This window comes from Parus major, chromosome 17 (assembly GCF_001522545.3).
Source record: "Parus major isolate Abel chromosome 17, Parus_major1.1, whole genome shotgun sequence".
In the NCBI taxonomy this organism is placed as follows: domain Eukaryota; kingdom Metazoa; phylum Chordata; class Aves; order Passeriformes; family Paridae; genus Parus; species Parus major.
This window is the reverse complement of record NC_031785.1, coordinates 2,160,933-2,182,309: the sequence shown is the minus strand read 5'-3', so window position 1 is coordinate 2,182,309 and position 21,377 is coordinate 2,160,933. Positions and strand designations below refer to the sequence as shown.

The 21,377-nt window shown below is 56.7% G+C and overlaps 3 protein-coding genes across 7 annotated transcripts in view; 1 reads left to right on the top strand and 2 right to left on the bottom strand.

Moving 5' to 3' along the window:
- The first annotated feature begins 467 nt into the window (after window positions 1-467).
- Window positions 468-9,116, top strand: CUTA (cutA divalent cation tolerance homolog). Its single transcript, XM_015645207.3, has 6 exons — window positions 468-594; window positions 3,356-3,504; window positions 6,253-6,312; window positions 7,447-7,492; window positions 7,744-7,793; window positions 8,267-9,116. The coding sequence occupies exons 1-6, from the start codon at window positions 514-516 to the stop codon at window positions 8,367-8,369; spliced, it is 489 nt and encodes a 162-aa protein (XP_015500693.1). The 5' UTR covers window positions 468-513; the 3' UTR covers window positions 8,370-9,116.
- Window positions 9,117-9,258: 142 nt separating this feature from the next.
- Window positions 9,259-16,984, bottom strand: PHF19 (PHD finger protein 19). 2 transcript variants are annotated; one of them, XM_019008467.2, is made up of 15 exons: window positions 16,917-16,984; window positions 15,141-15,329; window positions 14,790-14,871; window positions 14,615-14,710; window positions 14,436-14,536; window positions 14,196-14,344; window positions 13,860-13,955; window positions 13,584-13,652; window positions 13,019-13,139; window positions 12,565-12,632; window positions 12,308-12,478; window positions 12,146-12,230; window positions 11,785-11,870; window positions 11,592-11,687; window positions 9,259-11,318 (listed from the first exon to the last, which is right to left on the bottom strand). In XM_019008467.2, the coding sequence occupies exons 2-15, from the start codon at window positions 15,318-15,320 to the stop codon at window positions 10,970-10,972; spliced, it is 1,749 nt and encodes a 582-aa protein (XP_018864012.2). In that variant the 5' UTR covers window positions 15,321-15,329; window positions 16,917-16,984; the 3' UTR covers window positions 9,259-10,969. The 2 variants fall into 2 exon arrangements, with proteins under 2 accessions (XP_018864012.2, XP_018864014.1); XM_019008469.2 differs by lacking the exon at window positions 16,917-16,984 and adding an exon at window positions 16,435-16,544.
- A 3,358-nt stretch (window positions 16,985-20,342) lies between these two features.
- TRAF1 (TNF receptor associated factor 1) overlaps window positions 20,343-21,377 on the bottom strand; it is a 21,286-nt gene continuing 20,251 nt past the window's right edge. For all 4 annotated transcript variants that reach the window (XM_015645058.2, XM_033518396.1, XM_015645059.2 and 1 more), the window contains one exon: window positions 20,343-21,345. The gene's annotated coding sequence lies outside the window, so the exon portion shown is untranslated. The remainder of the gene's footprint in view (window positions 21,346-21,377) is intronic.

Genomic DNA, 21,377 nt, shown 5'->3' with positions numbered 1-21,377 from the left:
GGCTCCTCTGCCCCGCGTCCCTTACAGGAGATTTTGGGTACGAACACGCCAGGATTCAGCACCTGCCCGGTGCTTTCTGTCCAAAGAGCCACAACCAGATGAAATCTGAGAAAACGACAGGTTTATAGACAGAGGAATCGAAGCAAAGGTGAGAAATGGAGTCAGCACGTCTCAGAGCTCCGGGGAGGGCACTGGGAGGGTTCCAGCGCCCGTCCTGGAGGGACAGCCTGGAAATGGCAGCGGAGGCTGCTGCGGGCAGCTCGGTACCAGCACTGGGGTGTCTGACCCCACGTTTGGGGTGCCGATCCCCGATATTTGTCCCGCAGCTCCGCAGGTCGGGCTGCGGCGCCAGGTGGGGACACCCCGCTGCCCCTCGTCCCACGGCGGGCGGGCACCAGCCGGGGAGGAAGGAGAGGAGGAGGAGGAGGAGGAGGAGATGGGGAGGAGGAGTCAGTGCCGCCGGTCCGGGCAGCGCTCCCGGCTCTGGCAGAGCAGGTGGAGGGGCCGCAGGACATGGAGGGGCTGAGCCAGCGCTGCCCGCTGCCCCCCGCTGCCCAGGGCTGCCCCCGGCCCGGCCGCGGCACCGTGCTGCTGGTGAGTGGGGCTCGGGGCTGGAGGGACACGGGGATGGGATGGACACGGGGATGGGATGGACACGGGGCTGGGATGGGAATGGACATGGGGCTGGGATGGGAATGGACATGGGGCTGGGATGGACACAGGGCTGGGATAGGGATGGACGCAGGAATGGGATGGGAATGGACATGGGGACGGATGGGGATGGACACAGGGATGAGATGGACACAGGGATGGATAGGGATGGACATGGGGACGGGATGGACACAGAGATGGGATGGGAATGGACACAGGGATGGATGGGGATGGACACAGGGCTGGGATGGGAATAGACACAGGGATGGGATGGACACAGGAATGGATGGGGATGGACACAGGGCTGGGATGGGAATGGACACGGGGATGGGATGGACACAGGGATGGATGGGGATGGACACAGGGCTGGGATGGGAATAGACACGGGGATGGGATGAACATGGGGCTGGGATGAGAATGTACATGGGGCTGGGACGGACACACGGCTGGGACTGACACACGGCTGGGATGGACATGTGGCTGGGACAGGCATGCAGGACAAGGGATACTGGGGAGCACAACAGACACCAACCCATGCCAAGCAATTGTGGAAATATCTGTCCGTATCTTTGTTAGCAAACCTCTCCCCAAAACCATCGTGCACGAGGGGTCGGCTCCCTGTATCTGCTGGGAGAGAAGCAAATTTTCAAGTTTTTTACACTCAGCATCACCACAAGTTGTGTTCAGGTGGTGCTGTTAAGTTGGGGCTTTTTAACAGAATCTCATCAAAACTACACAAAAAGTCCTAGCATGGTGATTCTAAACCTAAAAGCTGTTTTTAGTTCACCAAAGCCAGAAGAAGTGCTGCAGAAATCTGAATCTCTCTGCACTAAAAACTGGCATTTTGCTGCACAGTGGTTTTCAGTGAAGTTCTTAAATCCTCACAGGGATGTTTTCAGTTTTGTTCACTTCATTATTTTGACAATCATTAGTTTAATTGGTTTATCAGGCAGGAATCCTGACATTTCACTCCTCTTTTGCACCATCCCTTGGCAAATACAATTATTCTGGAAAAAAAAGGGGGAATCTTCCTTTTCATAAAAAAAAAAAAAAAAAAAGAGAGAGAAACACCAGAAAAAAGCACAGTGTTCATGTTTGTACTAATATTCAATCACAAGTGATCCTGGGGATTTCCTCATCACATGCACGTACATCTTACAAGAAGATTAATGATCAGCAGGCTGAACAGGTTGGATGTTTGTTTTTTTCCTGAGCAAGGAGCATGATTACATTTTAATCTGGAAAAATAGGTACGCCAGCACATCTCTGTTCAGCTTGTAACTCACTGAGTAGCTTCTGGGATTTGTTGTATATTTGTTAAATGGCTTAGTGGGAAAAAAAGAGCACAGAAGGAGCTCTAAAAATTATGATGAGAAATCTTGTGGTAACAAAGAATATTTCCTCAAATGGATTGGGACAGAGGAGACAAGCAATACAGCACATCAGTCATTTTCCGAATGGGAAGGAGCTCCTGGCTTTGTGGTGACAAGAGAGATTTTTAATTCAATTAAAAAAGAAAATGTAAAAAAAAAAAGTGAGAGATTTCTACATTAGTGCTTTAATGGCAGGTTTTTCAGAGGACAAAGAAAGGTGACAATAAGGGGGAAAAGGAATATATTCTTAGTCTTCTAAGCATTTTTTAATCACTGTAGCTGAATCAGGGCCAGATGCTGTTTATGTCAAAACCAAAACAAAAGACAAAGGGAAGGCGCTGCAGCCCAGAATGGCACCGTCCTTCAGCTGCTGCTCAGCACTCCAAACTAACCTCCCCATTCCAGCAGCATCCCTGCTGGGATGATGGGTGTATTTTTGGGAGGCTGTTGATGGTGTGTGATCACAAAGAGCTGTGAAGGGCCTTTCCAGGAACAGCAGCTCCTGCACAGCAAACCCCACTTGTTGCTGCTGCTCTGGCGGGCCACGGGCAGAGCCTTGGTGTTTGTGCAGCCCTGGGCTGTGTACATCGAGATTTCTGTGCCCCACAGGATCCTGATTCACTGTGCTTTTAGTAGCAGATAGTTGAGATGAGATTAATTTCAAACCTGCCTTGAAATGGGGCCGTGAGGCTGGAGTGTGGGCTGGGTGCACAGAGCTGTGGCAGAGGAGAATGACCTGACAGGGCAGGATGGAAATTCTCCAGGTCCTGGCACCAAATCTGTTTCCCATGGACAAATGGCTGGCATCCTGCTCTCCCCCTGTCCACCTCCCCAGGGAGGCAGAGGGTCCTGTCCCCCCATTTCCCAGAGGGATGGACACACCTCACCCCTGGAATGTGGCTAAAGGATGGCTACAGACGTGTCCTGAGCAGCAGAGATGTGCTGGGTGTGGGAGCCATTCCTTTCTTGCTCTTTTTTGCACTATAAACCGAGACATTCCATGTCTTACCCCCTTATTCTTCTTCAGAAAACCAGTCCTGGCTGCTGTGCTTGGGTGGTGGGGTCTGTAACCCCTGTTAGTCTGGGGCTGACCTCCCACAGTCAAGGCCTGGGCCCCCGTGGGCTGATACAGCCTCAAAACCGCCCCTCTCCTGCCCTAAACGTGAGATTCCCCTCTTGGAGAGGAATGAATCCCCCTAGGAGCAGGTTCTCACCTTCCTTTAATTTACCTGCAATGTTGAGAGAAGCCTGGAAATGTCCCTCAAGTCACGAACAATCTAAATGCTGTTTTCCAAAGTGCAGTATTTCACCTCCCTGGTGTTCTCTCCGAGGTGCTGACGCTGCTGGTGCTCATGTACCCCCTGCTCCGGGGCCTGGCTCTGCACCTGCACTCCGCTGTCACCGGCAGCTACATCCCAGGGACACATTCCATCGCCTTCGTCAACTGCCTCAACGAGCAGATCGCCAAGGACATCGCCAGGTACGGGGACGCTTCCCTTGCTTCTCTGCTGGAGGGGTTCCAAAGCTGGAATAAAGATGAATATTTCCTTGTCCCTCTGTACTTTGCATTTCTAGGGGGACAGAGCAGCTGTGGGTGCCCCATCCCTGGAAGTGTCTGAGGCCAGGCTGGATGGGGCTTGGAGCAGCCTGGGATAGTGGAAGTTGTCCCTGCTCATGGCAGGGGCTGGAGTGACATTCAAGGTCCCTCCCACCCCAAACCATTCTGGGGATTTGTGGTACCCAAGCAATGCTCCTTTCCAGTGACTCTGTGTCACAACCCCTGTGCCAGGAGCTGCTCTGTCCCAGGAAAGCTGACATTTGCCTCTGAAGTCAATGCCATGGTAACAGCAAGCAATTCTCAATTTATTTCACTGCCTTGCATTTTCAAGACCCATTTTCATGACCCTGAATTTCTGGGTTCTCAGATGGATTAAGCTCCAACCTGATGTTCTCTGATCTGCCACAGTCTTTATTTCTCCCTAGAACAACACAGACAACAAAATGCCAGGAGGGATATTTATAGAGAGGGACAAAGCACAATGCTCTGACGTGAAAATAAAGTATGAAAGGGGTCCACAACAAACACTTGTGAAGTTTCACTCTGCTCACCAGGCAAACTTCAGGGAATGAGGGCTTTTCCTCAATTTTTTTCCTTCTTCTATTTTAATATATGAGATACTTTGCAGGCAGAGTTTTTTTCACACATCTGTCAGTCCCTGACTCAATGGATGGTCTGTTCAAAGAACTGAACCCGTGTTGACTGGGGAAGTGTTTATGATGGACCGTGAAGTTTCCTGCAACACCTCCTGCGCTGTTTTCCTGCTGCTCTGCTGCTGCCAAAACCCCTCCATCTCCAGCAAAGTGCTCCCAAACATGTTCAGGAACTGACAGGCTACTGAAAGAGAGTTTGTGTCACCTTAAATACTGCAACTGTGTTAAGAAATTCAAATAGAATTATGTCTGTGCTGCTCGATGTCTCCTAAAAAAAAAGGAGCAACTGTACCTGGTGAAAAGAGCCTCAGTTCCTGAAAATGCCTCATCTTAACAGCTTTGCAAATGCTTTCCACACTTTGTTCCTCATCTTGCAGGGAAGGGAGAGGAGATAAATCACTCCCTCTCGCTGAGATATGTGTACTTTGGTTGTGGTTTTACTGGTGGAGTAATTATTCCTTTGTTCTGGAATTGGAAGCAATTTGGGAGCCCTGGTTGCAGGGATGACACAGGGCTTTACACTCATTTCCCCTCCACTCCTTTTTCCTGTGCTGTCGTGTTTGTTCTTCCTTTGCTCAGTGGAGCACTCACTCTGATGGATCAGTCTGCAAGGAAATTTTCCACTGGTTTAAGGACGAGGGGTTCAAGCTTTGGGAAAGCAAAAGAGCTGCAGGTAGAATTCAGCATCTCAAGACCTTCTTGCCTGTCCTGGGAGGAGCCCCCTTGGCTGGGTGGTGTCACCCAACTTTCCCAGCACCCCCCCAGCCCCCACTGCTGCCTTAGATTTGTGCTTATCATTTTCTTCACTTTTCTGCTTATTAATATTTAATCTGTCTCACTTTAGGGCGTGTTGAGAGGCACAGACAAAGAAACACACAATTAAGTGCCCAACCCAAAGCTATCATGTATTATGCAGACATTTTCCACAGATCACATTCAGATCCTTACAGTGTTCTCTGTTCCCCTGGTGGCCTCTTGTTGCTGCTCAGCTTGCTGGGACAAAGTTCAGGATCTCAGTTAGGATCTCGATTTATTGGGACAGAGCACCAAAACCAAAAGGTTCCTGTGCTAAAGGGACTTGCAAGTTGCAAGCAGCAAATCCAAACCGATTTGTGCCATGTGTGACATGACAGGCACAGCAGGGGTGGCTCTGCTCGTGCTGCTGCACTTTGTTGGTCTAAAGATTAACTCAAGATGCTCCATGAACACTAAATGCCTGGAACTGCCTACACATGGTGAGAGCAAACAACCCTGAGCCTCCTGGGGTGCTTTTCCTCTCCAGCCATGGTCCCCCCAAGGCAATGTTAAAGAAAACCAAAGGTGGAGTCACTGGTGCCCTGCCTGGAGGGACAGCTGCCACCTCCATGAGAAGGGCCAGACACTGCTCTGCTCACAAAACACAACATTTTCCCCCCTTTCTTCTAAAAATCCTGCCTGAGATTGCCTGGGTTCTCTGTAATCCCTGTATCGCTTCTGCTGGCAGCCCTGAGCAGCTCTGCAATAACAAACCCACAACTAATGAGGCTGCCCAATTGATTTGGGCTTCAGATTTCTAGGACATTTTAGGTTGAAAAACCTTGATGTTGTTAATTTAACAAGATACACATTCAGGCTGCTCTGGGAGGAGGGGGCACAGTGGGACAGTGCCAGACAAACCCTTCCCATCCATCTCAGGCCGGGTTCTTGTCCCACGGTTCAGTCCCTGCCCTGGTGACCCCACAGCCAGAGGGGCACAGGGCTGGCACTAGGCAGGGTCCTCCAGGCCAGGAACAACACCCAAATTCCCTCCTCAGCACCAGGAGGGTCCCAGAGCCCTGCCAGGGGCACCTGATCTGAAGTGTCTCCAGCCAAAGTTCACCTTTGCCTCTGTTTTCTCAGGGTAATAAGTAACCCAAAATTCCATGTCTCCGATGCCAAAGCTGCTGCTGCCAGTCCTGGGCAGCACAAGGGAATGTCCCCAGGGCTGGAGATGAGCCCTGGGCTGGGCTGGCACTGACTCCACTCCTGTCTCCCCCAGGGCCATCATGGATAAGAAACTGGCGGCCTACGTGAACATCCTGCCCAAGAGCTCGGCCTTGTAAGTTGGGCTGGATATTCCCCAAGGGAGGAGGCAAAGCTGGGCTCCTCAGGGAGGGAGGGAGGGAGGGGATGCACACACACCTCAGTTTCCAGAAGGCTGCTGGGTCTGTTTGTTGCTGCAGATGGTGGGGATGAGTCTCACTATGCTCGGAGCTTTTTGAGGAGCACAGATGCTCTGACTGCCCATGGGCATCATTCATTTCTTGGTTACTTGGCTACACAGACATCCAGCAATTTAGGGTTTATGGTCCTGAGGACATGGTGCCTGTTATTAGAGGCTCTAAAAAGCAGCCAAGATAGGGACCAGAAAAGGCCTTTACAAAATTAAGCAGCTTTTTCAGGCAGGAAGAACAGCGGTTTTGACCTTGAAATGGGCCCAGCCCTGCTCTGCAGGTGTCCCCAGCTGTCCATGCAAGGGGACTGCACTTGTTAGAGGGGTTCAAGAGCAAAGCCCCAATCACAGAAACACCCTGGCAGCAGGAGGAGCAGATCCCACCACAGATTCCCTCAGGAGGGGATCCCTACAGTGCACCCCTGAGGGCAAACCCAGTAATGCCCTTCTTCCCCTTATCCATCATTTCCTGCAAACTCAAACAGCCAGAGCAGAGCTGCTCCTGCTCAGCCCTGGCAGCTCCAGCTGGATTCTGCTCCGTGCCCTGCTCAGGAGACACCACGACGCCTCCAAGTCCTCCTCGCGCAGGAGCCCTGCAGGCAGATGAGATCAGGACGGGCTCCTGGCAGCAGAAATGTTTTCAAAGGTCATATCTGACTCATGAGAAGTGCAGCTCCTCTCCTGCAGGGAAAGAGAGGAAGAAAGCTCAGCCTCCCAGCCACAACCCCTGCAGGCATTGTCCCCCGGCCCTGCTCAGAGTGGGGCCACCACAGGACACCCCAGTCCCAGCAAATTTGCTCTGCCAGTCCCCCTGGGCAAATTCTCTGGAGGAAGCTCTGGTCCATAAATCTGGGGTGCTCACTCATGTGCTCAGCACTTTTGGGGCCAGCAATACTTCTTGAGCCACTCTGTAAAGAAAAAAAAAGGTGCAAAAAGCCCCAAGCAGGGAAAGTAACCTGAGGGTTGGCATGGCTGCAGCCAGAGCTGGATTTGCTGATGCTGCTTTTCTTTTAAATCCAGATATTTCTGGAAAGGGGAACTGGAAGAATCCACTGAAATACTGCTGGTAAGTGATCATTCCCTACATCACAAAAATCCCTGTTGCAAGCAGTCCCAGCTGAAAGGGGCTGCGGAGAGGTTTGGGGAGGGAGGCACCAACCTGCCCTGGGTTTGGGAATATCCCGCAGGGAAGAGCCCTGGGAGAGCTCCTGTCACAGCCCTGGCTGTGCTGGGTGGGGGCAGTGGAACTGCACATCAGGATCCCTCCATCCCTTCACATCTCCCCTGGGGCTTGTTTTGGTTTTTTACTCTCCACAGCTGGTGAAAACAAGGACGTCCAAAATAGGGGAATTGTCCAACTACGTCAGGTGAGGCTCTGGCTCCACAGGAGAATGGGTGTCCCATCCACGGTAGGCTGTCACCTTCTGCTCCAGCTTTGGGAGTTCCTTCAGCCCCTTCCCACCCGGGTTAAGTGCTCCTGCTGTATCTTACAAGCCAGAAAAACCCAGAGATGGCATCAGCAAAAAGGAAAAGGTGGCAGAAATATCAACTGCTGGGCTTCACCCGGCCCTCCATGCTGGGTTCCAGGAGGGATCCTCCTCCTCACACAGGTTATCCTGGCAGGATTTCCTGCATTTCCCGAGGGGGGAGCACACTCAGCTTTGGGCCAGGCCCCCGGCAGTCTGTGGTAAACCCCAAACTCAAAGCAAAATTCCCAGGTGGCAGAAAGAAGCTGCGGGTGCTTTGAAGTGCGGGAGGGCGCGGGCAGGGCTGGGGCTGGAGCGCGGCTTCCTGCGGGGCTGGCGCTGACTCTGCTCCTCCGCGCCTGTTTCCACTTTAGATCCATCCATCCCTTTGAAATCCCCGAGATCATCAGCCTGCCTATCGACCAAGGAAACCCTGTCTACCTCCAATGGATAGAGGAGAACGTCCCGCGGGACTGAGGGGCGCAAAGCTCAGCTCATTTTTGGGGAGGTCGGGACCCCGCTGAGCCGTGCGGGAAGCGGCTTTTACCTTCTGGGTTTTGCTGTGACACAGCAGCTTGAGACAGGGAAACCTCGGCCTGCCCCGGAGCCTGGGCTGAGCTGGGGGAGCCTGGGCTCAGCTGGGGGAGCCTGGGCTGAGCTGGGGGAGCCTGGGCTGAGCTGGGGGAGCCTGCACTAAAAGCTGTGGGTGAGGACACGCGGAGATGTTCCTGTCAGGACACTCGGGGCTGCCTCAGGCTGTCAGCAGCGAATTCCAGCTGGGAGCCCCAGCAGTGCCATGTGTCCCCAGCCCTGAACCCTGCCTGGCCCCCGCTCCGCATCCTGCCCCGCTCCGCTTCCCCAGCCCGGAGCTGCAGGATGTGGCCGGGACCCCCCTCCCCTCCGGCAGCCAGCCCGGCCCGGGAGCCTGACAGAACTGCAGCAAACACCGCCAGGATTTAGCAGGAGAAGCACTCACAAACCTCTTCCCGTCAAGGAGAGCTGGGCAGCATCCACAGCCAGTTCAGGGAAGCCGAGTGCCAGCAGGACCACGACACTGCCCTGGCCCTGCCCCTACCCCCACCTGAGCAGTGGCTTTCTGCCCAGGCCAAGGTGAACCTTCTAAAAAGATCCTTATGTTAATGGTTTCTGGGGTATAACCTCTGGAACATTTTCGAGTTATTTATGTGACTGGGAAGGGAATAAACAGGAGCGTTTCTAACCTGGGCAGGCTCTGGTGGTCACAGCTGGGCAGGAGGAAAGAAAGGCCTGTCCTGGGCTTGTACATGAACACAACCCAGCAGCACCAGCTGCCCATGTTGGGCACTGGGCATCCCAACTCAATAATCCTCACGCTACAAAAAAACAGTGATGTTGAAAAAAAACCCTCTTTTTAATTGTACATCAGACACATTAATTACAACTTGGGTATAAACGAGACTTGCTTACAAGCAGCAACCTGAACTCAGAAATCAGAAGGTGCACAGAGTTGTTATAATCTCTATTACAGCGAATGCAAAATATACTCTGCAACAAAAATACTTTTAAAGGCTCCACATTCAATTCTCTGCAAGCCAGGAGAGGAGGAGAGGGAGCAGAGAGAAGCCAGGGCCACATCCTGTGGGTGCTTCCACGAGTGTGGAATGTCCATTGGCACATCCCACAGGCATAACCCTGCTCAGCCCTGGCACAGCTCTTGGCAGCCCCTTGGAAGGGCTCCTTAGGCACTAAGAAAGGGAAATATTTGAAGTGATCCTTCAAGGACAAAGCTAAGGCAGGACAGGGAGTTCTCCAGCTGCTGGATGCCTCCCTGCCAGGGATGGGGGGACCTGGCAGCACCTCTCCCAAAAGGACAGGACACTCTGCTCCAGATGAGCCGAGATCCCACAAGCACAGGTAGGACAGGACAGGATCTGCTGCTCCACCCTCCATCCCATGGGACAGCCACGGTGGGATGGGGACAGATGAGGAGGACATTAAAAATATCTTTCTCTCTCTAAAGGAAAATAAATCTAACACATCTATCTGATATTGGAATCTTTTAAAAAGCCAACTGCTCTGCTCCTGCCCAAGCTGGCAGTATTGCTTTGTTAAAGGAGGGGGTTGCTCCTTCTCTCCTGCAGACAAATTAAGCCCAATGCTCACAAACATCAGCACTAGGACAGAGGCACAGCCAGGAGGTCACAGGGACCCCGGTACAGCCCCTTCCCCCTGCCCCCACTGTCCTCTTCAGCCTTTTTTGGTTTGTCTGCTGGTTTGGCACATTTGGGATGAAGATTCCTGTAGAAACAAAGGCCTTGGGCTCCAGTCTGTGATGTGCCCATGGTGGTTTTAAGGCAAAGGAGGATTTTTTTGGATGATCTCTTCCAAGATCATGATTGTCAGAACAGGGAAATGAAGCTGGTACAGCACCACACACAGTCCAGGCCGTGGGGTGAGAGCACATCTGCCCCACGGCTGCAACAGCCACATGTGGGCTGGTTTTGGGGCATTTTCCTCCTATATGAAACAAACCACATTCCTTTAATGAATGGATTCAGGATGAGGTGGAAAACCCCAAGAGTTGTCCCTGGTTTCCCACGGGCACAGAGATGTGAGAGGTCTCACAGGAGCTGTGAGAGCCAAGGGATGAAGAGGGGTTTGTGTTTTGGCAGCAGGACCCCCTCGAGGCTGCTCAGTCAGGCTGGGACACCGGGATGAGCCCGGCTGTGCCAGGCACAGCTCCCTCTGTGTGAGCAGGGGGTGCCCCCAAGCAGCTGCTCCAGCTGTGCCAGGGGGACCCTTCTGGAAGGGCTGGACACCCTCACTGCTCTCACCAGCACCGGGCTCCATCAGGAGGGCACGGCTGGGCCACGCTCTGCATAAACACAGCCAAGGGACTAAAAATTGTTAACGTTAAAAAAGCAGAATGGCAGGGCTTCATGTTTCATTCCTGGGCAGCGCTGCCGGCCTGGGAGCTGCCTCCACCCGCCGAGATTGCCGGGGGGAGGCACCAGCACCTCTCCTGTGCCTCACGGGCTTCCCCAGCAGCCCGATCTCCTCTGCTTTGGCTCCGGGAGAGGTTTCGGGGCTGGCGGGGCTCAGTAAGGGGTCGTGCCTTCCCACTCCACCAGGTACTGCACCTTCCCTTCCAGCGTCACCCGCCGCGCCAGCACCTGGTACTTCTCCCCGCACACCAGCCGGCCCGCGGCCCCGAAGTAGCTGCTGATGGAGGACTTGAGGTGGGACAGCGAGGAATCGTCCTCGCTGATGCTCTCGAAGGTGTGGCTGTCGATGCCGTCGTCGGGGCGGTCGGGGCCGGCCGCTGCCTCGCTGCCCTCGGGGGTGGCCGTGGCCGGGCGCCCCCCCAGCTCTCCCCCTCTCCTCTTGGCCCCCGAGGCGTAGGCTGGCACCGCCAGTTTGCGCTTGCGGCTGCCCACGGTCCTGCGGCTGCCGGGGAGGGCACAGGGCACGAGTGAGGGCAGCACCCAAAAGGTGCCCCGGTTTGTGCTGGCACGCCGGGAATTTGGGGGAGCCCAGCGAGGACCGACGGCTCCGATCCCGTGCACCAGTAAGTGCCACCCTGGGGTGCCCAGCCCATTTTGGGACACGGGGAGGAAAAGCTCCTCAAGGTGGGACATGAAGAGGGAAGATACAGGGCCTCAGCCCCCTGGCCGTGCCACCGGGACTCGTCCAGAAGGGAACAAGGGGCACAGTCCTCACCTGGACTCGTAGGAGAGGCTCGTGGTGGCCGAGCCCGAGGTGCTGGTGGCATCTGTGGAGTCCACGTCCGATAGGAAGGTCTGTCCCGAGCTGGCACTGTGGATGGGATAGGCTGGGGTGAAGCATTGCCCCCAGCCTGGCACAAGCAGCAGCCCAGGCCCCCCCCCCACACCCCCGGTCCAGCTGCACGGACCTTTTCAGGCTCTGGATCTCATCCAGCGTGAAGTCGAAGATGCTGGCCAGGTGGTGGTTGGTGCTCCAGGCCGAGGTGAAGTCGCTCTGTCACAAAAACAAGCTCACTCCTCACTGCCTGGCACAGGGGAGCTGCCCACACCCCACCCCCGGCACCCTCTGCCCGGGGCCACCGAGCTCCTTCCCGCGGCCCCGCTGGCCCGGAGCGAGGCTGGGCGTGCCCCACTCCCCAAAGCGAGGGACAGGAGCTCTCCCTGCCCATCGGGAGTGGGGAAAACCTGCGGGCAGCCCCGGGGCCGGGCAGTCCCCCGCGGCTGCCAAATCCCAGGCTGGCTGCGGAGAGGAGGGGGCGAAGGACTCACGCTGGGAATGGCATCCTCCAGCAGGAACTTGGCCCTCTTGCGCCGCGCTCGCCGCTTCTGCTGCTGGAGCTGCCGCGGCAGGAGGCTGCAAACAGGGGGTGAGCGGGGCGCGGGCAGGGGGGGCTGCTGCTGCCGGAATGTCGGGGCACCGGGGCCACTCACCTGTCCTTATGGGCGTATTTGCTTTTCCCCCTCTTCTTCAGCTCGCAGGAGCTGCTCTCGCCCTCGCCGGGGGCTTTCTCCGGCAGCACTTTGCTGGGGGGGTTCGGGGGGACGCGGATCCGCAGGCGGAAGATGCATTTCTTCTTCTTTATCTCCTTCCCACACAGAAACCTGGGGGGCAGAGGGGAGGGAACAGCCTCAGCCGGGCTGGCACATCCTGCATCCCACCCTGTGGCCAGCCCTGGCCCGGGACTCACCTGCTTTTGTAGCTGTTGAGGGCGTTGAGGAGGTGGGGGCCGCGCTCCGAGATGGGGGTGCCCGTGAGCTGCGGGACAGGGGGCAGGCAGCGCTCAGTGCCCGCTGTGGTTATGCAAAATCCAAACAGACGGGGGAACCCGAACTCCGGCTTTCGGCTCCTGCCCGAGGTCGGGGAGGGAGGGAGGGAGCCAAGGCCTGGCCAGAGCCACCCTGGTCTGGCACTGCCACCCTCGGGGAGCCGCCCCGTCCTGCCCCCGGGACAGGTTTCCAACACGCCTCTGTTGTCCCAGCCCTAGCTCCCAGCGGGAAAGGCGTCGGGTCTGACACTCCAACAAGGAAAATCGCAGTGCAGAGGAAGGGGATTGAGCTGCCATGCTGAGCGCTGCACAAGCTGGGGCTGCATTTCTCACTCCCATGGCTGCTCTCCAGCCCAAGCCCGGGGTGTGTTTGTACCTTCCCGAGCTGCAGAGGGTCCCAGTGGTGGTTCACAAAGGCCAAGATCTCCTCAAAGTCAAAGTACTTCTTCTTGCTCTGCACACCCAGGTTGTAGAGGGCGAGATGGACAATGTCCACCCTGCAGCAAAGAGGGGCACAGGGTCAGCAGCCCTGGCAGGATGGTGCCACCACTATGCCCTGCTCTGCCAGTGCTACAACAGCTCCCAGGTCCTCCTAAACCCACCACTGGAACCTTCCCACACCTCACAGGGGAAGCAGCCCAGCCCAGAGGTGTATCCCAGCAGGTGTCACAGCCAGGACAGCATCTCTTGAGCACTGGGGAAAGGTGGGACACTGCTCGCAGCTGGGGGAAAACCCAAACACACAACCCTAGAATGCTTTCTGTTGAAAGGGGGCTTAAAAATCATCCAGTCCCACCCCCTGCCATGGGCAGGGACACTCCACTGGACCAGATTTCTCCAAGCCCCGTCCAGCCTGGTCTTGAACACTCCCAGGGATCAGCCAGCCCGGTGTCCCAGAGCCACCTGGGCACATTCCAAAGGAGGCAGAGCCCGTTTCTTACCATCTCAAGGGCAGGCGCTTGATGTATTCTGGTCCCTGGTTGCATACAGAGCAGAAAAACACATAGAACCTGGAAAACATCCCGGAAAATGCTGGGAATGAGGATCATCCTACAGCCATGCAGAGCCCAGGCATGGGCCAACAGTGACAGCAAGGTCAGGAGGAGCAGGGCTCTGTGGGACAGGATCCATGTCAGTGTCAGATGGATCAGGACACAGCTGGGATGTGCCCAGGGTCCCCCTGGGGAGCCATCTCAGCACACCCAGAAGGGTCATACCGGTCTCCAAACATCATGGGGTCACTGAGGCACTGGGTGCAGGCTTCGTGGAACCACTGCCGGCAGCGGTAGCACTGCAGCATCTTCAGGTACCACCTGGGCAGCACAGGAGAACAGTGACAGTGACAGCAGCGTGTGGCAGCCACTGCCCCAATCCCCTCCCAGGCACGGGGCCCGGGCCAGGGAGAGAAACTCCGTCCCTCACTGGTATTTCTGGAGCAAGCAGAGACCCAGATGGCAGAGGCAGCGTGGGGAGAAAAGCCACAGTGCCCTGCAAGCCTGGGATCAAACCTGCCCACCCTGATCCCATCCTGGGGCACACAGGCAGGGCCTTACTCTCCGGGGCCCCCGCAGTAGCAGTAGCACTGCTGCTGGTTGGTGCGGTGTGGGGAGTCCCACTCCAGCAGCTCGGGGTTGTAGGACAGCACCATCTTCACGGCTTGCAGCGTCCTGGCAATGGCTCCTTTCTTCAGGGCACCCCCTTTCTGCGGGAGAGACGGGGCCGGGGTCAGCACAGCCACCCGGGGAGCACGTCCTGCCCCTCCGGAGCCGGGAACACGGGGCAGCTCCACTCACCCGCACGGCCAGGGCGAAAATGCAGCGGCGGCAGAACCACGGTGTCCCCAGCGGGCCCTCGCCGCCGCTCGCCACCGGGATGTGGCACTGCTGGTGATAACCTGCGGGAGGGGTCGGCATCAGCAGAGCCCGGGGGGGACACGGCAGAGCCCGGGGGGAGGGGGGACACCCACACTCACCCAGCCCGCACTTCCCGCAGATGAGGATTTCGTTCCTGGGGCCCGACTTCTTCCCCAGGCAGATGCTGCACTTGGGCTCCTCCCCCGGGACACCGGCTGTGGGACGAGGGTGACAGAGGTGGCACAGCCACGTCCCCACAGCACAGCGGGGAAGTGAGGCTGGGCCGACACTCACCATGCTGGATGTCCTTCCAGAGGACCCAGTACTTGGAGTTATCCTCAAACGTGACGAGGCAGCTCTGTTTGGAGCCGCTCACCTGCCAGAAGAGAGCAAGAAGAACGGCTGTGGGTCAGCTCCCGTTCCCAGCACTTCCCTGTTTTCCTCGGTGCCTGATCCCGTCTCTCGGGGCTGCGGGCACTCAGGTTTGGGGAGCGACACCCGGGGCAGGATGTCAACCCAAAATTCCCCGCTGACCAAAGACGCATTTCAGCCCAGGCCAGCACCCCCCAAGCCACGAGCTGAGCCAGGGAACGGCACCGGCACCACTTTGGGGTTCACCCGTTTCCCTGGGGGTGCCCACGTTACCCTCTTGATCTTGCCGAGGTAGTAGAGCCCGTCTGTCCAGCGGCACAGCACGTACTGCCCCTCGGTCAGCCTGACCATCAGCTCCCGGCAGCCGCTGCCCCTGCGAGCCGAGCCCTGCGGGACACGGCCGGGGGCCGCGTACACGTCCCGGATCAGGGGGTTCAGCTCGGTGCTCTCCATCAGCGGAGCCTGCAGGGGACACACACGCTGTCACCTGCCCTCTCGGCACGGCACAACATCAGCCGGGCGCAGCATCCCGCAGCGTTTTGCCTGGGAGGACCGAGGCTGGAGGTGGTTCATCCCCACCAGCAGGGGCTCAGGACACTGCAAAACAGAGCCCAAACGGTTCTTTTCCACGAAATCCAGGGAGCAGCCAAAATCTTTGCTATTGGTGAGCAAGAGGGAATTAACCCCCGACAGGCTCCCACAGCACTGGGACACGCCACAGGTCAGCGTGGGTCAGTTTTGAGAAGGGGCACATGAGAAATAAAAGCTTTAAATTTACCGTGATTTTAAAATCGCGATTTCCGCGCAGTTTTGTGGGCTCCCAAACCACCGGCACTGCTGTAGGAGCAGGGATGTGCCAGCACCACCCACAGCGAGCGAACCCAGGCGGCCAAATGTCACCGCCACGAGGTTTGGGGTACAGGAGGCAAAGAAACCATCCCCGGCAGAGCTGCGATCCCGAAGGACAGCACGGAAACGACTTGAAATGAACTTTTCTCCCCTTGGTCACGGCCACACATGTGGCCTCATGGCACCACGCGTGTTCTGGCGCAGAGGATCGCCCCCTCTGCCCGGCCCCTGCCATCCATGAGGATTCTCCCGCTCCCCGAGAGCCCCGGGATGGGCAGAGCCATCCCACTCACGGCCAAGCCCGGCGCTCCCGAGCCGCGACACGTCCCGGCAGCGGCACTCGCCGGGTCCCCGCGTGGGAGAGCGGCGGCGGCTCCGCTCCGCATCCCCGGGGCTCCCGCAGCACCCGCGCTTCCCTCGCTCCCCCGCGGGGCCCCCGCTCTCCCTTCCCGGGGCTCCCGCCGCTCTCCCCCCCGGCCCCGCGGACACGTGTGGGAGCCCGTGGCGAGCAGCGGGACCGCGCGGCTGCGGGAGCGCCCGGCCGGGTCCCCCGAGCCCCGGTGGCACCTGCCGGGGGTGGCCGCAGGCAGCCCCGAGCGGCGGCCGCGGCCCCGCCGCCATTGGCTCATTCAAAGGCGGCCGCGGCGCCGTCTGTCCGCCCGCCCTCCCGCCCGTCCGTCCGTCCGTCCGTCCCGCCCGGTGCCGGTGCCGCCCTTACCGCGGTGCCCCCGGAGCGCTCAGCGGGCTCTCGGGCCGCGGGCCCGGGGGGCTGCGGGGCGCGGCGGGGGCCGGGCGCGGGGCGCCATCTTCCCGCGCTTCCCCCGCGCTCCCGCCGGCATTGACGTCCCGGTTATGCAATTAGCGGGGCCGCCCCCGCCGCCTCCCACGGCTCCGGTCCCACCGCGGCGCAGCGCATCCCCGCGGCACCCACCGGCACCGCACGGGCCGGACCGGCACGGCGACCCGCGGCACCGACCGACCGGCACCGACCGAACCGGACCGGACTGGCATCGACCCGCTGGCGTGACAGGGACCGGCAGCGACCGACCGGCACGGACTGGCATCGATAGGAACCGACCGGACCGGACCGGCGGGGCGCATCCCGTCTCGGCACATCCCGGTTGGGTTCTGCCCGCTGCTCCGGAGAGCGCAGGCGGCATCCCCAGGGCCAGGACGGGACACCCGGGGTCGGCCACGCACCCACCGCCCGCGGAGAGGCACCGTCACCCTCTGCCACTCGCGGGACCTCCCCTCCTGTCCCCCTCCGAGCCGTGGCTGCAGGCAGGAAAGGGCTTCCCCCGGGCTGGGGGCGGGCAGGGGTGGGATGCGGGCAGTGCCTGCGCAGCATTGTCCCGACAGGGAACGACCTGTGCTCGCCGGGATTCCTGGAAGCGGGAGCAGCCTTTCAGCCTTTCTCTGAATCTCACAGAGAAAACCAATCGCTGTAAAAATGCTTCGGTCGGTGCCAAGAAGAAATCTGTAGGATTTGCTGTTTGTTGGAAAGCGATCCTGAAAAAGCAATGTTTTCCAGGCTGCTCGGGCCATAGGAGAGCTGATTACCAGCGCCGGGTCCGGGCCAAGCGCGAGCAGAGTCCGCACGACTTTTTCTGTCCGTGGTGGATGATCTCCCGCAGGACCAGGAGCTGGGGCTCACAGCATGAGTGCAAAAAAGCTTGAGCTGCGAGTGAGCAGCTCCCGGGAGCCAGGGGTGAGCGGCACGGCACGGGCTGAGCCTCCCTTTCAACACCCGACCCTTGGGAATCTTTTATTTAATCAAACTTTCCCATAAAAATTGGTGCCAGGGCGCTCCCGGTGATGCTGCACCTGCGGAGGGGACGGGAAAGGCGATTCCCAGAGCCTCGGGTCCGGCACGGCCGCTCCCTGTGCGGGGCTGAGTGGGGAAAGCCAAGGGTGCCAAGAGTGCCAAGAGTGCCAAGTGTGCCAAGAGTGCCAAGTGTGCCAAGTGTGCCAAGAGTGCCAAGTGTGTCAAGTGTGCCAAGTGTGCCAGGAGTGCCAAGTGTGCTAAGTGTGCCAAGAGTGCCAAGAGTGCCGCGCCGAGCCACATCCCTAACCGGCCCCGGGCCCCCCGTGAGTCACAGCGGGATAAGTGTGAGTCAGCTCAGGACTAAAATAACCCTGCCTAAAACCCTCGGAGAAGCCCCGCTCCGTGCCCTGGGGCTGCTGCGTTTGCCCGAGATGCCGGGGATTGCTGCGCTCCCGGGCCAGCGCTCCTGTCCCAGCCTGTCCCCGAGGGGACCGGGCAGCGCCACCCTCCTCCCGGCCCCCGGGGTGGATGTTTGCTGCGTGCTGGTTGCTCGCCGCAGGAATGCGGATGGTGTGACACGGAAATCAAACGCTGGATCGAGTTCACCGGGGGTGTAGGCAGGGAGAACCTGACTGAAACCCTTCCACACGCACAGAGAGCACGGGAACATTGCGCTGGGACAAAAGTCTCAAACAAAAATAAATTTAAAAAAAAACCCACAGAATTTGAGATGTATCTTATATTTTCTAACCGGAATGAAGCAATATAATTACAGCAGCAGAAAGCAGATTTAACTCTGGTTTCTTTGCAGGTGCTTCTGTCACAGCATCCAGCAAGCCCGGTGTCAGATCTCACTGCAGAGAGCTACTGGGTGCTGCCCTCCTCTTCTTCCTCCTCATCTTCCTTGCTCCTTCTCTTTTTCCTTCTCTTCACCCTTCTCTTCCTCCCCTGCACACCCACCCAGCTGTCCCCTGGATCTCCCATTTCTTTGGCACTGTGGGATCGTGGCTGTGACAGCACCTGGAGCAGCTGGACACTGTTTCGGCACCCAGGGTTGCCCTGCTGTCCGTGCTGGAACAGGGCAGTGTCCGGCCGCTAAAAGCAGATTATTCCGTAAGCAAGGGAAGAGAAATGAACGAGAGCCCCCAAAGCTCTCAAAGCCGAAGGCAGCAGCCCCACACGCTCCTCCAGGGAGTGGGGCCAGCTCAGGAGCCCCCAGCTCCTTCCCCGCTATGGATTTCCCAAACAAAACCAGCTCTTGCAGAAAGATTTGAATGAAGCTCCGTGTAGTTAACTACACCAAACTCCCATTTTTTTCCTTAAAAACTTGTAATTACTCCCCCATACCCTGCGCTTGCCGAGCTGGGGGTGCTTTCCTGCATCCTGAGGATGGAGCAGCCGGGGAATCACGGCCCAGGCTGGATCAGAGCCCGCGGAGCGTGCGGGGAGAGCAGCTCCCAGCGCTGCCTCTCCGCTTTGAAAACTGCCCAGAAATCGTTGCAGCCTCTTTTCACAGTGTTTTTCTTTCTTTGAAAACAGGAGTGGGAGGAGGGGTTGGATGTTGGCGTGTAGCCTTGGAGACCGAAGCCGAGGAATATTGAATGGAAACCCAAACACGGAGCTGCCTGGGAGCTCCAGGCCTGGAGGGATCGGATCTGCGGGAGCGGCTCTCGCTGGCCCCGGAGCCTCCCGGCCGGGCTGGGCGACCCAGAGCGGTCCCAGGAGCCACTTCCAGAGGAGGAGCCGCTTCCATCCGACACATCCCTGGCTCTACAAGTGGCTCCCACAAATTGCTCCTTCCCTCTCTCTTCCCTTTGCTCTGAGGGTCTCGACCCGACCAGTTCCTCACCGAAGCCACCTGAGCCACCAACACAACCAGTTCAAGCCACCGTGTGCAGTTTGAGCTCTTTTCCTGTCCTGAACCAGGGCTTATAAGCCAAAAATTTGTATGTTTTTTTTTCCCTCACCCAGATTTATTAGTCCATTAAAAAAAAAAAAAAAAAAGGAAAAAAGAAAAAAACCAATTTTCCCTCCAAACCTTGTCCTTGATTATTTCAGACCATCGTAGCTGTAGGAGAATTTTGACTCTTTGCCAACCTGGCCATTAAACGCAGAGCAAATGTTGCTGATTTAACTCCTTCAAACTCTCCGTGATTTTTCTGAATCTTTTGATTTGATCCAGACCAAAAAAAAATAAAAAAGAAAAGAAAAAAAAAGAAAAGAAATGACTTGCTGGATCAGAGAGCTCTCGATACCTCTCCAATTCCAGCCCCTTCAAGTGTCAGCCAGCTCCATATCGAGACGCTTTTGTGGTGAAGGTGTGGGAGATGAAAATCAGGAGGCAGTTCCAGAAGAGCGGGGCTGGGAGCTGACCCCACGCCTGGAGCGGTTCCGTGGATTCCTCCGGCTCCGGCCGAGCCGCGCAGGGAAAACTCCCGGAGCCCTTCCCAAGGATGGAAACGCCCTCGGAAGGGAGCCCTGGCTCCGAGGGGAGGCTGCGATCACAATCCGAGCGGATCAATGCGAGATTCGGCTCCTTTGAAAGGAGCAATGGGCACAGTTTTCGTGGCTGTTTGTTTATTTAGTGTGGATTTGATCCATATCCGTCTTTTTTTTTAAACTGAGCTCTCTCTTGGGCTCTGTTGAAGAGCCTTTAAGTGCTCTCCCAGCAGGCAGGTTTGAGGGAAATGGACACAGAGCTGTTCTGGGCATTTCTGCAGCTCCAAAAGGAGCTTCCTTTCCCCAGAAAGGAAAGAAAAAAGCAAGGAAGGGAAATGCAGAACAGCTCAGCTCTTTCTATAACAAGCCCCCATCTCCAAGCTGCTCAATTCCCTATCTGACAGCAAAAACATCACCAAGCCTTTCTTAAGTTAGTGAGCTTTATTTAGGAAATAAATAAAATTGTAAGAAAATAGGAATGATTGTAATAAATACAGCACTTGTCAAAGTGATACAGACAGGAAAAGCATAATATATTTAGGTGAATTACTCCAGTGTGGTGACAGGGGCTGGCACATTGCTGGGAAAATCACTTTGTGTCCCTGAAAGAACATTTGAAAGATGGAATAGAGGAAAAGACACACAGAATATCCAGTTCCTTCCCAAGCAAGCTTTGATGAATATTTGTTTATGGGGTGGGTGTTTTTGAAATGTGATGCTTCATCACAACTAATTATTTTAAAGGCTGTTGCCAAGACAGAAGTGAGAGATTCTGCACACATCCAGATAATCCCAGGCTTCTTGCACTTATTAAAAAAAAACCCTCTAATAAGAAGACCCAAAAAGAATAAAACAATTTCTAGCAGTTACTTGTATTTTAGCATGCAAAAACCCCTTAAACATCAAGGCAGATTAAGCAAAAAAATAAAAAGCAATAATTTCTAATAAGTCATCTGCCTTGAAGGTCCAGGAAGTGACTGGACACTGAACCAGAGCACTGAGGGGGCCTTCCCAGAGCTCTGTATCCACATCCAAGGGCTCCTTTGGAAATCCCAGAGGTAATTCCCCCAAGGCACAGCGTAACCCAGGCCCTGTCTACTGATACAACACAACATCTCACAGAGCTCATCAATAGAGGTCTGGAATAAATAGCAAGAAATAAATCCCTGGGGTCAGGAACCACAGCTCTGGCCACAGCTCTGGGCTTCCAAGGTCATGGGCAAGCACAGAGACACCTGACCTGGGCCTGGGGGGAGGAATCTGCTCCTCTTCCTCCTGGAGAGCAGCCAAGGCTCCCCCTGGGGCTGCAGGCTCACCCCAAAGCTCCCAGGAAAGGAGCTGCCCTGGCTGGGAACTGCCTGAGGATGGGGCAGCTCAGCCTCACCTGCACCCACAGACCCAGGGAATCCAGCCCCAATCCCTCACCTGATCCCACAGCCCCTCCCTGGGCAGGGAAT

Coding starts and splice junctions, on each gene's coding strand:
- CUTA (XM_015645207.3), top strand. CDS start 514: ATGGAGGGGCTGAGCCAGCGCTGCCCGCTGCCCCCCGCTGCCCAGGGC. Junction 3,505..6,252: donor ATCGCCAAGGACATCGCCAG/GTACGGGGACGC, acceptor TGTCTCCCCCAG/GGCCATCATGGATAAGAAAC. Junction 7,794..8,266: donor GAATTGTCCAACTACGTCAG/GTGAGGCTCTGG, acceptor TTTCCACTTTAG/ATCCATCCATCCCTTTGAAA.
- PHF19 (XM_019008467.2), bottom strand. CDS start 15,320: ATGGAGAGCACCGAGCTGAACCCCCTGATCCGGGACGTGTACGCGGCC. Junction 14,537..14,614: donor CTGCGGGAAGTGCGGGCTGG/GTGAGTGTGGGT, acceptor CCCCTCCCGCAG/GTTATCACCAGCAGTGCCAC. Junction 11,871..12,145: donor TGGAGGATGCCATTCCCAGC/GTGAGTCCTTCG, acceptor TTTTTGTGACAG/AGCGACTTCACCTCGGCCTG.